Genomic DNA, 14,489 nt, shown 5'->3' with positions numbered 1-14,489 from the left:
TTGTGAGTCTGCGTCCTTTATTTAACCATGTCTCGTGCGACTGGCGGTCCTTATTTAACCTTGTGAGGCCCTATTGCGATTGTTTATTGTTATTGAGGTCCTTTATTTAACCACGTGAGGGGTCATTGAGATGCATATTCTGTTGTGAGGTACGTCCTTTATTTAACCATGTAAGTACCTCTTTAGATTGCCTGTTATGACCGGCGTCTTTAATTTAACCTTGTTAATGCCTATTGAGAGTCACCGTCTGTAGTGAGTTACGTCCTTTATTGAACCATGTAATAACCCATTGAGATTCACCATCTCTAGTGAGTGATGTCCTTTATTGAACCATGTAATAACCCATTGAGATTCACCATCTCTAGTGAGTGATGTCCTTTATTGAACCATGTAATAACCCATTGAGATTCACCATCTCTAGTGAGTGACGTCCTTTATTGAACCATGTAATAACCCATTGAGATTCACCATCTCTAGTGAGTTACGTTCTTTATTGAACCATGTAATAACCCATTGAGATTCACCATTTCTAGTGTCTGATGTCCTTTATTGAACCATTTAATAACCCATTGAGATTCACCATCTCTAGTGAGTGATGTCCTTTATTGAACCATGTAATAACCCATTGAGATTCACCATCTCTAGTGAGTGACGTCCTTTATTGAACCATGTAATAACCCATTGAGATTCACCATCTCTAGTGAGTGATGTCCTTTATTGAACCATGTAATAACCCATTGAGATTCACCATCTCTAGTGAGTGACGTCCTTTATTGAACCATGTAATAACCCATTGAGATTCACCATCTCTAGTGAGTTACGTCCTTTATTGAACCATGTAATAACCCATTGAGATTCACCATCTCTAGTGAGTGATGTCCTTTATTGAACCATGTAATAACCCATTGAGATTCACCATCTCTAGTAACTGACGTCCTTTAGGGTGGGGCTGGGAGAGGAGGGGAGAGTAGGGAGGGTGGGGAGGGGCTGGGTGGGGAGGGTGGGGCTGGGTGGGGAGGGAGGGGAGGGTGGGGCTGGGTGGGGAGGGTGGGGCTGGGTGGGGGGTGGGAGGGGTGGGGCTGGGTGGGGAGGGGCTGGTCACCCCGTGGTGCCCTTATAAATCTCAACGTTTCACCTACTCACGCCGGCTTGTGCCCGCCCTCACAGTCGGGCATATTTGCGGAATACACCACGCCGCCGTTGACCCTGCAGGCCATTGACCGAGCAACCCGACGTTCCTACCAGCTCCCTCCGCAGGAGGAATGTGCTTTAGTTGACCAGGTAAGGCGCACTGAGCTGCCAATGTCGCTCTTTAGCAGAAGCGACCTGGCCGTCACGGAATGAGAGCTCAACGAAAGTGTCTCATCGAGTGGAAATTGCGACCAGCAGCCAAATATTCTGAGCGCGTGTTGATCGATGTGGGGGGAGGACCTGCAGGAGAAAATTCCACGCAACCAAGGAGAGCGAGACGCAGACTGCAAATATACAGCAGCAGCAGCAGGCATTGACAGGGACGGGATCGAACCCACGACCTCCTGCGTACTCTGAGACGTGTACTCTGACACGTGATCTCTGACAGGCGCAAGCACGCTGTGTCCATGGCGAGACAGAACGCCGATCGAAACACGACGAGGCCAGAGAATGAGAATCCCCGCGTGTGTGTCCGTGTGTGTGTATCGGTGTGTGTGTGTCCGTGTGTGTGTATCCGTGTGTGTGTATCGGTGTGTGTGTGTCCGTGTGTGTGTGTCCGTGTGTGTGTGTGGTGATAGCAGTAGGGGGAGCGGTAGTGTGGCGGTTAGCGCGCTGCGCTCACGGCCAACACCGGTGACGATTATCTGAACCGGTCTTGGGCCTCCCCTAGGTCGACTCAGCCTCAAATGATTACCCGGTGCAGTGTGTAGTAAATATCGCCACTGGGGAGACAAAGGCGGCCGGGCGTGGTGTTGGCCACTCGCCACCCTCGTGTGCCACAGTGCCGGCCTTTCTAGGTGCTACTCGCTAACAGCACTTGCCCCAACAGTCTGCCAGGGGGATCTTTGTCTTTGTGTCCGTGTGTTGTGACGGCCGCAGCAGCAGCTGTCAGTAGTGACGGTTGCCCCAGGGGACTCGACAATAGCCCCGCCCACCACCACGTGGTCACGCGCAGCCGCGGCCTCCGTCGCGTGACGCGCAGGACGCGTCACCGGCGAGCACGTGGCACGGCCTCGAATACAGTCGCAATGCACGATTGCAATGCACGATTGCAATGCACGATTGCAATGCACGATTTCAATGCACAGTTGCAATGCACAGCTGAAATGCACAGTTGCAATGCACAGTCGCAATGCACAGTTGCAATGCACGATTTCAATGCACGATTTCAATGCACGATTGCAATGCACGATTGCAATGCACAGTTGCAATGCACAGTTGCAATGCACAGTTGCAATGCACAGTTGCAATGCACAGTTGCAATGCACAGTTGCAATGCACAGTTGCAATGCCCAGTTGCAATGCACAGTTGCAATGCCCAGTTGCAATGCACGATAGCAACGCGCGATTCACGATTGGAATGCACGATCGGAATGCACAGTTGCAATGCACGATTGTGATGCAGTTGCAATGCGCAATGCACAGTCTGTGCCACAGACGTGCACGGGACCACGTGCATACAGCAAGGTGCAGCCAGTTGACGACTGACCCATCGACTCACGCACAGAGACCCATCGACTCACGCACAGAGATCCATCGACTCACGCACAGAGACCCATCGACTCACACAGAGACCCATCGACTCACGCAGAGACCCATAGACTCACACACATAGACCTATCGACTCACCACACAGAGACCCATCGACTCACGCACAGAAACCCATCGACTCACTCAGAGACCCATAGACTCACACGCAGAGACCCATCGACTCACGCAGAGACCCATAGACTCACACACATAGACCTATCGACTCACCACACAGAGACCCATCGACTCACGCACAGAGACCCATCGACTCACGCACAGAGACCCATCGACTCACGCACAGAGACCCATCGACTCACGCACAGAGACCCATCGACTCGCGCACAGAGACCCATCGACACACACAGAGACCCATCGACTCGCGCACAGAGACCCATCGACTCACGCATAGAGACCCATAGACTCACACATAGACCTATCGACTCACGCACAGAGACCCATCGACTCACGCACAGAGACCCATCGACTCACGCATAGAGACCCATAGACTCACGCACAGAGACCCATCGACTCACGCAGAGACCCATAGACTCACACACATAGACCTATCGACTCACCACACAGAGACCCATCGACTCACGCACAGAGACCCATCGACTCACGCACAGAGACCCATAGACTCACACACATAGACCTATCGACTCACGCACAGAGACCCATCGACTCACGCACAGAGACCCATCGACTCACGCACAGAGACCCATCGACTCACGCATAGAGACCCATAGACTCACGCACAGAGACCCATCGACTCACGCACAGAGACCCATCGACTCACGCACAGAGACCCATCGACTCACGCACAGAGACCCATCGACTCACGCACAGAGACCTATCAACTCACCACACAGAGACCCATCGACTCACGCATAGAGACCCATAGACTCACACACATAGACCCATCGACTCACACACAGAGACCCATCGTCTCACGCACAGAGACCCATAGACTCACGCACAGAGACCCATCGACTCAGACCCATCGACTCACGCACAGAGACCCATCGACTCACGCTCAGTGACGCGATCTCAGAGGTAACTCTGTGATGTCCACTTCCGTGGGCCCCGTTGTGTGTTTGACCAGAGGCGTCCATTGTCGGCGGTCCTGAGCCACTACTGGAAATTCCACATTACCACGATGGGGGATCCACTCTCCTCACGAGATGCCCACGCTGTAACGTCACATTGAACACACGTACAGTACGGTGCGGTCGTTTTTTGAATAAAACACATTTCACATTTATTAAAAACGAACAAATCAGCCACAATGCACCCCGCCACCCAGAATGCACCACGCCGCAGACCCTCCCCCACCTCTCGCCCCTCCCGCGGTCAGCAGCTCTTGAGCTTGGCCCGAGTCCTGGAAGGGCGATCAGCACCGGGCGGGGGTAGGGGAGGGGTGGGCTTGCCAGGTGTTGTAGGCGTACAGTGATACGGGGGGTCTCTGGGGTTTCTCTGGGGGGGTCTCTGGGGTTATCTGGGATGCTCCGGTTTCCCAACGTTTCATGGCCGCGGCAGTGGCAGCACCCTCCTGAACGCGTCTTGAGACTCAGAGCCGTGCACGCGATGAGCCGGCCCCGCGATGGCTCGGGTTGTTTTTCCACTGCGCAAGCCGAGCCGTGCCGACGTCACCACGCGCGGTGGACGAGCGGAGACGCGAGTGGGCGGCGCCGGATGGACGAGTTCCAGCTCGGTTCGGCAAACGGCCGCAGTGGAAAAAAAACAAAGCAACCACCACCCGTGTATGATGTCGTGCCAGGGGGCCAGCCCTGGCACGGTTCGGTTCGCCAGTGGGAAAGGGTGGGGTACGGGTGAGTGAGTGAACGAGCGAGGCGTGCCAGCATTACAGTGTCAATACTTTAACCCGTATTACACTGGTCACACTTTTTCTGGCATAAGGAATTCCAACGAGTTTAAGGTAATTTTTGGGTGCTGATTCCAAATCTGGCATCAGTTTTTGTCTATCACATCAGGTTTTTGAGATATCAATTTGTCTATTCAATAAAAACTGCAGAAGAAAAATATTAAATAAATGTGGATATCTACATAAAATTATATTATAAACACACTATCCTAAAAATACAGCACCATATTTTAACACTAAAGCAGTCACTGACTCGCAACAACTTGCAATCATAAGTGACAGTTAATTTCGGGTAAAATCAATGAAAATGGGGGATGCCGATAGCATAAAAATTCGATGTGATAGAGCAAATCTGAGATCAGATTTGGAATCGGCACCCTGAAATGAGTCTAAAACAGCTGCAAAAGTCCAGGCCAGAAAGAAATGTTGTTTTGTTGTTGACCAGTGTCATTTGACTCTCTCTCTTTCGCGCTCTCTGGGAAGAATTTTTTTGTTCGAAATCGGAATTCTTAGAAGTGATGACGTCACCGCGTTTGATTGTGCTGCAAGAAGAAGGAGCCTGTGGGAGAGAGGGGGGGGAGAGAGGGGGGGAGGGGGGGAGAGAGGGGGGGAGAGAGGTGGGGGGGAGAGAGGGGAGGGGAGTGGGGGGAGAGAAGTGGGGGGGAGAGAGGTGGGGGGGAGAGAGGGGAGGGGAGTGGGGGGAGAGAGGTGGGGGGGAGAGAGGTGGGGGGGAGAGAGGGGAGGGGAGTGGGGGGAGAGAGGTGGGGGGGAGAGAGGTGGGGGGGCGGAGAGGCGATGCATTTTTAAAACGTGAAATATGAAAGCGTCCTTATGAATGCGTCACCATGGGCTTTCCGTGAATTAAATATGAGCTTTAAAATATCCATGAGCGGGCCACGCGTGTGTCACGCTTGTGTGACACGCGTGGCACACAAGCATCACGTTGGCTAGGGGATGTTAACGACCTCGCCTGGTGTATCAAGTCCCGACCCTGACGACGCCTGCTGCTGCTGTGTATTTGGAGTCTGCGTGTCTCTCTCTCATCATCATCACGGCGGCTAGGAGATGTTGACTACCTCGCCTCGTATGCAGGAGGACGTGGGTTCGATCCCAATCCTGACGATCCCTGCTGCTGTGTATTTGGAGTTTGCGTGTCTCTCTGTCATCATCATCATCACGGTGGCTAAGAGATGTTGATTACCTCGCCTGATATGCGGGAGGGCGTGGGTTCGATCCCGATCCTGACGATGCTTGCTGCTGCTGTATATTTGGAGTCTGTGTCTCTCTCTCTCTCATCATCACAGTGGCTATGAGATGTTGACTACCTCGCCTGGTCTACAGGTGGTCGTGGGTTCGATCCCGACCCTGACGATGCCTGCTGCTGCTGCTGCATATTTGGAGTATTTGTCTCTCTTTCCCCGTGGGCTGCGTGGATTTGTCCCCTCCACATTTAGAGTCAACATCGTCACTCGCTTTAGAGTTATTTGGCGGCTGCTGCTGCTGCTGCTGCTACACATTTCCACACGACGACGACCAACATGATGATGAACCACCAACTTGCTTGAGCCGCTATCATCTGCGGTGGCCGGGTTTGCTCCTGGAAAACGAGACACCAGAGGTCGCAAACGGGCTTTGATTCCTTACCCGTACCCGGCCGCACCAGGGTCGCAAACGGCTACCCGTACCCGGCCGGGTACGGGTAGCCGGGTATCGGGTAGGGTACGGGTATCGGGTACCCGGTTTGCTCCTCGAAAACGAGACACGCATCAGCTTGGCGGAGACATTTCCGCGGTTAGAAACACACATTTATCTCAAACCAGCTTCGCCCGGGACTTGGAATCTAGCCTTGGATGAATTTCATGTTCCCTTCTATTTCATTGAAAAACCCTGATAAACATTGATGCTTGCACTAAAGAAAAAAGCCGAAACAAATCAATTTATAACTAAATCCGATGTATTTCACTGAAGGAAATTCAACCTTGACCCACGTATACGCGTGGTCGATTTCGGCAACTCGTGAATGACGTGACAGCGTCAGCCGTGCAAATGACATGACGTCAGAGCTCAACCACCAACTTGCTTGAGCCGCTGTTGCGTCACACAAACAGATGAATCTTCCGCTTTCTATTGAAGAGCGAGCCGACGCGGAGGGTGGGGGAGGGGGTGCGTGACGTCAGCAGGCACACCGCGTGACGTCAGCAGGCACACCGCGTGAGGCTGCCGCATGCGGGTGACATCACAGATCACAGATGTGACGTCACCGCTCACTTGACGTGCAATGCACAGTTGCAATACATCAATTTTTGTGCCCCCCCCAAAAAAATACAAAAGTATATTTTTATACTTTTTGCATTGTGTACAGTCTGGAAGCTGCCCACGTGCCAAATTTCAAGTTTACGGCATGTCGGGAAGTACGCTAAACATTCGAACAGACACACATATTCACAAATTTCCCTTTTATACTGGTAGGAACATCCTGGTTACACCAGCCCACAGGGGATTATTGTGTCCGTCCGTCGTGCAGGGAAGGGCTGGGTGGGGTGGGAAGACCTGGGTGGGGAGGGGAGTGTGGGGAGGGGCTGGGAGGGGCTGGGAGGGGCTGGGTGGGTGGGGAGGGGCTGGGTGGGGAGGGGCTGGGTGGGGAGGGGAGGGTGGGGCTGGGTGGGGGGTGGGAGGGGTGGGGCTGGGTGGGGAGGGGCTGGTCACCCCGTGGTGCCCTTATAAAACTCAACGTTTCACCTACTCACGCCGGCTTGTGCCCGCGCTCACAGTCGGGCATATTTGCGGAATACACCACGCCCTGGCCGTTGACCCTGCAGGCCATTGACCGAGCAACCCACCAACGTGTTCCTACCAGCTCCCTCCTCCTCCTCCGCAGCAGCAGCAGGACAATGTGTTATTCATCGATGGCAGATCGATGCAAATTGAGAAGGGCTCACATTGTTCTTAGTGGAGCCACCCCGAAGACTCACCGGACTTGCGCCGCTTGAGCGCGAACGTGATCAGCCAGGCTCCCGACGTCAGGCTGACACCTCCCAGCGCGACCACGGCCGCCACCCTCCCCCCGCCAGCCACCTCGTCGCCATCTTCGCCTCCACCTCCTCTTGGCCTCGGCACCGGGAACTCCGGCTCCTGGACCTCCACCCGGGTCTTCCGGCGTGCACCGGGACGCCTCCACGGGGCTGAGGCCGCCGTCGTTGTTGGCCGGACCCGAGTTGGTTTCCAATGGACCGGGACTGGAGTTTGTTCAAACTGGAGTGGAGCTTCGGATGTTGACTGGGCTGGAGCAATTGTTGACCGGGCTGGATCAGCTGTTGACTGGACTGGATTTAGTTCAAACTGGACTGGATCAGTTGTTGACTGGACTGGATTCTGTACAAACCGGACTGGATCAGCTGTGGACTGGACTGGATTTAGTTCAAACTGGACTGGATCAGCTGTTGACTGGACTGGAATGTGTTCAAACCGGACTGGATCAGCTGTTGACTGGACTGGATTTAGTTCAAACTGGGCTGGATCAGCTGTTGACCGGACTGGATCAGCTGTTGACTGGACTGGATTTAGTTCAAACCGGACTGGATCAGCTGTTGACTGGACTGGATTTAGTTCAAACCGGACTGGATCAGCTGTCGACTGGACTGGATTTTGTTCAAACCGGACTGGATCAGCTGTTGACTGGACTGGATTTTGTTCAAACCGGACTGGATCAGCTGTTGACTGGACTGGATTTTGTTCAAACCGGACTGGATCATCTGGAGCGGCCGTTGACCAGACTTCTGGGGCTGCGGTCGGCAAAGCGCGGAGCGGAGTCGCCGTGGAGCGGCCCCCGGATCGCGGCGGGCCCGGAGCGTCCTCGATCAAAACCTGGACCGGACTTTCTTGGCCTGGATCCGGAGAGCCACGTGACGCTTCCGCCTGGTCTGCAACACGCATGGTAGAAGTAGAATTGGGATGATTATTATCACTGTGATGATGGTGATGATGGTGATGATGATGTGAAAAATAAGAATGGGGGTTCTACCCCTTTCTATCAATAAAACAGGTGTGTTCAGATGTACAAAGGGGTCGTCCATAAATGACGTCACGCGATTTTGGACGATTTTTGACCCCCCTCCCCCCCTCGTCACACGGCGTCACAAAAAGTCAGACCCCCCCCCTCTCAAATATGACGTCACAAAGCTCTGCCCTCCCCCCCCATAACATTAAAACATCGCTTTAAACTGTTGTCATTGTAGTGCGTATTTAATGTGGCGCTGCACTCTGATGTTGTAGGAGAAAACATTGATTAAAAAGTCTATTTAATTAAGTGGAACGTGTTGTCTATATTTATTTAAAGTTGCGCATTTTGATGTGACGTCACATTTCTCAAACCCCCCCTCTCCTCGTCACACATCGTCACAAATGTCTGACCCCCCCCCCCCCCCCCAGGTGCGTGATGTCATTTAAGGACGGCCCCAAACACCCAAATCGATTAATCCTTTTACAATGGATCAAGGCCTGCATTAACCACGCACGCTACAACGCCTAAAGGCGGGCAGCCCAAGGGCAATGCCACACACATCGGAGTATTTCTGGGTCGGGGTGAGCAGCAGCTGCGTCATGGGATGCATGTTTGCGGGATCAAAGTATGAACAGTAAGAATAGACGTTTCTTCTAGATTTGAAGCTTTCGTGACTGCAAGGATTCACACTCTTAGATTTTTTCGGTAGAGTCACGTGGGTGAAAAATAAATAATAAATAAAAATTCTTGAAGTATTAATAGAAATAAAATAATAGAAAACACGACGTTGCGGAGGCAACACAAGTCTCCGTCATCAGGTGGGACCGTCAACTTATATTTAAGAACTTGTATCTAGGAATTTTTGCCTCACTTGATACAGTAAATCTGGCTGTGACGGTTCCACCTGATGACGGAGACTTGTGTTGCCTCCGAAACGTCGTGATTTATTATTTTATTTCTATTATTATTTATATTATTAATATTTTATTATTTATTTTTTACCTACGTGACTTTACCAAAAAAACCTAAGAGTATAATAGAGTTTCGATTTAAAGCTTTCGTGACTGCAGGGATGGGTCTCTGTGGGTCTCTGTAGATCTCTGTGGGTCTCTATATTTCTCTGTGGGTCTCTGTGGGTCTCTGTGGATCTCTGTAGATCTCTGTGGGTCTCCATGTTTCTCTGTGGGTCTCTGTAGATCTCTGTAGATCTCTGTGGGTCTCTGTGGATCTATGTAGATCTCTGTGGGTCTCTGTGGGTCTATGTAGATCTTTGTGGGTCTCTGTGGATCTATGTAGATCTTTGTGGGTCTCTGTGTGTCCCAATGCGCTTAGAATATTTGGCTCCTGTTATAAATTTCCACACGACGACGATGACGATGCTGGTGATGAGCCCACTTGACTTGAGTTGTATCAGTTGTGGTGGCCGGCTCAGGGCTTCTGAACAAGAGCTACAGACTAAGTGGGGCCTTCTACCTGCTAACAAGATAAAATAGTGTAGGTCCAGTTTCACAGCAGGGGGCGATGTTGTTGCTGCTGCTGCTGCGGTCACCGCTTCACGCGTTTTCAGATGCGCTTCTGCGGCCGTCTGGAACGCGCTCTTCCGCCCGATATCAGGAAGCCACTGGAGGAGCGATGGCACTTTGAAATCATCATCATCTGGGTTCACAAACTCGTCTGTCTAGAACTGCGCTTTGCCTCTAGTTTGTTGACCGTCCCCCACACCTCGGTTGGAAGTTGAACATACAGTGCATAGCTTAGGGGCATCCCCAGTGGCAGCTGTCCCTGTGCATCAATCTGCTGTGTGGTCGAGCCTAAGGGCATCTCCACACGACGGGGCGCGGGGCGGCGTTAGGGGGGGGGGGGGCAGCAGCAGTGGGCGGTTATCCGCGACCATACTTCACCAATCCTGGTGTCACCACCATTGAATCCTCCTGCTCCTCCTCCTCCTGCTGGGCCTCACCTCTGTAGCACAGTGCACTCTTCTTCCGCCGACAGCCATCGTCGTTCCAGCGCCCGTGTCTCTCGTCCCCGCCGCCGCCGCCGCCGCTCGGCCGCCCCCCCACGTAGAGCTCCACGCACTCCTCGTCGCTTTTCCTGCCGTTGGGCTCGCCGGGCGCCCAGGGCAGGAACGGGGCCGGCGCGCCGCCCTCCAGCCACCGCCAGACGCCCGTCGCGTTGCGGCGCAGTCCCAGCCAGAAGGCGGCGGGAGGGGGGTGGGCGGTGTGGTGGGGGGCGGTGGCGGCGAGCGCGAGGCGCGCGTTGAGCCGCGCGTCCCGCACGGTGGCGAGGTGGCCGCCGTGCGAGCGGCAGTAGCGCGCCGCCGCGTTCCACGGCAGCGCGCGGGCCGAGAAGAAGAATTGTCCTGCGTGTGGCGTGCCCGCTGGGGGGGGGAGAGGGGGGAAGAGGAGTGATGGCGGTTGGGAGGTGGGCAGAAGAACCAGCAGTGTGGTTGTGTGTGTGTGTGGTGCCGGACGGGCAACACTGTCGTGGACAATGTTATAGGGGGAGGGCCAATTCCGATTGGCCTTTCCCCTCATGGCGTCTGTGACCACCACAGCGGCCAAATGGGGGCTCTGGACGGGTGCGAGGGGCTGGTGCTTATGACCGGCTCCAGTTTGACAGCAGAGGACTCACTCCGAATCAGTCGAGCGGCAATATCTTTTCATCGGTTGCGTAACGCTGTGTGGAAGCTACCTGGTCTGTCGCTTCGCACGAAGCTTCAAGTCTTTTCGACCACGGTCATTCCCTCCCTTCTCTACGCTTGCGAAACGTGGACCCCCCTAATGGAGAATCTTCGCTGATTGGAAACATTTAGGCTGGCCTGCCTACGATCCATCCTGGATTTAACCAGGCTGGATTGTGTGAGGAGCTCACAAATCTTTGAAAGATCTGGGCAACATCCCATCGGTAAGCTCCTCCAGCAGGCAAGGCTGCGTTGGCTGGGTCACTCACTGTCTGTAGAAAAGGGGGAAATCATACAAACTCCACTCACTCACTCTGTAGAACAGGGGTAGATCACACAAACTCCACTCACTCACTCTATAGAACAGGGGAAGATCACACAAACTCCATTCACTCTGTAGAACAGGGGGAGATCATACAAACTCACTAACTCACTCTGTAGAACAGGGGGATATCACACAAACTCCACTCACTCACTCACTCTGTAGAACAGGGGGAGATCATACAAACTCCACTCACTCACTCTGTAGAACAGGGGGAGATCATACAAACTCCACTCACTCACTAGAACAGGGGGAGATCATACAAACTCCACTCACTCACTCACTCTGTAGAACATGGGGAGATCATACAAACTCCACTCACTCACTCTGTAGAACAGGGGGAGATCATACAAACTCCACTCACTCACTAGAACAGGGGGAGATCATACAAACTCCACTCACTCACTCTGTAGAACAGGGGGAGATCATACAAACTCCACTCACTCACTCACTCTGTAGAACATGGGGAGATCATACAAACTCCACTCACTCACTCTGTAGAACATGGGGAGATCATACAAACTCCACTCACTCACTCTGTAGAACAGGGGGAGATCATACAAACTCCACTCACTCACTCTGTAGAACATGGGGAGATCATACAAACTCCACTCACTCACTCTGTAGAACATGGGGAGATCATACAAACTCCACTCACTCACTCTGTAGAACAGAGGGAGATCACACAAACTCCACTCACTCACTCTGTAGAACAGGGGGAGATCATACAAACTCCACTCACTCACTCTGTAGAACAGGGGGAGATCATACAAACTCCACTCACTCACTCTGTAGAACATGGGGAGATCATACAAACTCCACTCACTCACTCTGTAGAACAGGGGGAGATCATACAAACTCCACTCACTCACTCTGTAGAACAGGGGGAGATCATACAAACTCCACTCACTCACTCTGTAGAACAGGGGGAGATCACACAAACTCCACTCACTCACTCTGTAGAACATGGGGAGATCATACAAACTCCACTCACTCCGAACGCCACAAACTTCACACCGAGTGCCAGTGAGCCGTCGTCCTTGTCAGGAATCGAACCCAGGCCGTTTCTGGTCGTGAGGCTCTGCGAGAGCGACCCACACGCACCCACCGTCCGCTCCGCAGCGTTGCGTTACCTGTGATCATCAGCACTGCTACGGTGACTGCCGCTCCCGCGATTTTCACCATCGCTCGCTCCGAGTCGGACAAATCTGTGGGGCGCATCACCGCACCACGTCAGTCAGGCGCGCGTGGCAATCGTGCACATGCATGTTAGAGAGACACCCCCAGACCCAGGGCTCGAACCCAGGCCCTGGGCAGGGCTGCATCAGAATCTCCGACACGGCCATTATGAACTCGCTCTTTGGCAGAAGCGACCTGGCCGTCACGGAATGAGAGCTCTACGAAAGTGTCTCATCGAGTGGAAATGTGACAACATCCAAATAACGGATGATGTTTCTAAATGTGGAGGCGATCAACCGGAGAACCCGGAGAAAAATCCACGCGACCACGGGGAGAGAGAGACACGCAAACTCCAAATATACAGCAGCAGCAGCAGGTGTCAGGGTCGGGATCGAACCCACGACCTCCTGCCTACCAGGCGAGGTAGTTAACATCTCCTAGCCACCGTGATGATGGTGATAGAGAGAGACGCAAACTCCTAATATACAGCAGCTGTAGGCGTCAGGGTCGGGATCGAACCCACGACCTCCTGCCGACCAGGCGAGGTAGTTAACATCTCCTAGCCACCGTGATGATGGTGATAGAGAGAGACGCAAACTCCTAATATACAGCAGCTGTAGGCGTCGTCAGGGTCTGGATCGAACCCACGACCTCCTGCCGACCAGGCGAGGTAGTCAACATCTCCCGCTCACCTCACTGTGTCTCGCCGCGTCGCCTTCCAGGACTCTGAAACCTTGAGCCGCGCCGCGATTTATATCCTCAAGCTGTCTTAAGATCGTCACTTGTTTATATATTTATATATAAAGAAAGGCTGATGAATAAATAATGAACGTGGGATTTCGAGAAAAAAAACGCAGATATCGGAATTAAATTATGAATCTCATCGCCTTCATGTCCATTTCACAACAAACGCGGATTCGGATTCCGCGAATTATCGCCAATTCCCCCGCGTGGTCTCACCGAGTTAAACAAACACAGCGCGACACAGAGGCAATGACAAAGCGCCCCCGCGTAGCCTTCAGCAGGCAGTGGGGGCAAGTGCCGTGAGCGCCTGCCAAGGGCGGCGTGGTGTGGCCAGCACCGAGCACGCCCGGCCGCCTTTGTCTCCCCAGTGGCGATGTTTACCGCGCACCGCACCGGGGAGTTCAGTTGATGCTGAGTCGACCTAGGGGAGGCCAAGAAGCCGGGTCAGATATCTCAGGGTCAGAGTCTAGAGTAGAGACCGGGTCTCAGGGTCAGAGTCTAGAGTAGAGACCGGGTCTCAGGGTCTCAGTGTCTCGTGTTGAGACCGGGTCTCAGGGTCAGAGTCTAGAGTAGAGACCGGGTCTCAGGGTCAGAGTCTAGAGTAGAGACCGGGTCTCAGGGTCAGAGTCTAGAGTAGAGACCGGGTCTCAGGGTCTCAGAGTCTAGAGTAGAGACCGGGTCTCAGGGTCTCAGAGTCTAGAGTAGAGACCGGGTCTCAGGATCAGAGTCTAGAGTAGAGACCGGGTCTCAGGATCAGAGTCTAGAGTAGAGACCGGGTCTCAGGGTCAGAGTCTAGAGTAGAGACCGGGTCTCAGGGTCTCAGAGTCTAGAGTAGAGACCGGGTCTCAGGGTCTCAGAGTCTAGAGTAGAGACCGGGTCTCAGGATCAGAGTCTAGAGTAGAGACCGGGTCTCAGGGTCAGAGTCTAGAGTAGAGACCGGGTCTCAGGGTCTCAGAGT

At 53.3% G+C, this 14,489-nt stretch overlaps 1 protein-coding gene across 1 annotated transcript in view; it reads right to left on the bottom strand.

Moving 5' to 3' along the window:
* Positions 1-6,592: 6,592 nt before the first annotated feature.
* The window catches only part of LOC144952517 (uncharacterized), a 10,314-nt gene continuing 2,417 nt past the window's right edge, over positions 6,593-14,489 (bottom strand). Inside the window, exons 2-5 of the mRNA XM_078882964.1 lie at positions 12,742-12,816; positions 10,564-10,965; positions 7,576-8,523; positions 6,593-6,820 (exon numbers count right to left, since the gene is read on the bottom strand). Of these exons, the coding sequence (XP_078739090.1) occupies positions 6,777-6,820; positions 7,576-8,523; positions 10,564-10,965; positions 12,742-12,816 (1,469 nt within the window). The 3' untranslated portion in view covers positions 6,593-6,776. The remainder of the gene's footprint in view (positions 6,821-7,575; positions 8,524-10,563; positions 10,966-12,741; positions 12,817-14,489) is intronic.

This window comes from Lampetra fluviatilis, chromosome 68 (assembly GCF_964198595.1).
Source record: "Lampetra fluviatilis chromosome 68, kcLamFluv1.1, whole genome shotgun sequence".
Taxonomy (NCBI): domain Eukaryota; kingdom Metazoa; phylum Chordata; class Hyperoartia; order Petromyzontiformes; family Petromyzontidae; genus Lampetra; species Lampetra fluviatilis.
This window is presented reverse-complemented; position numbering and strand designations above follow the sequence as displayed.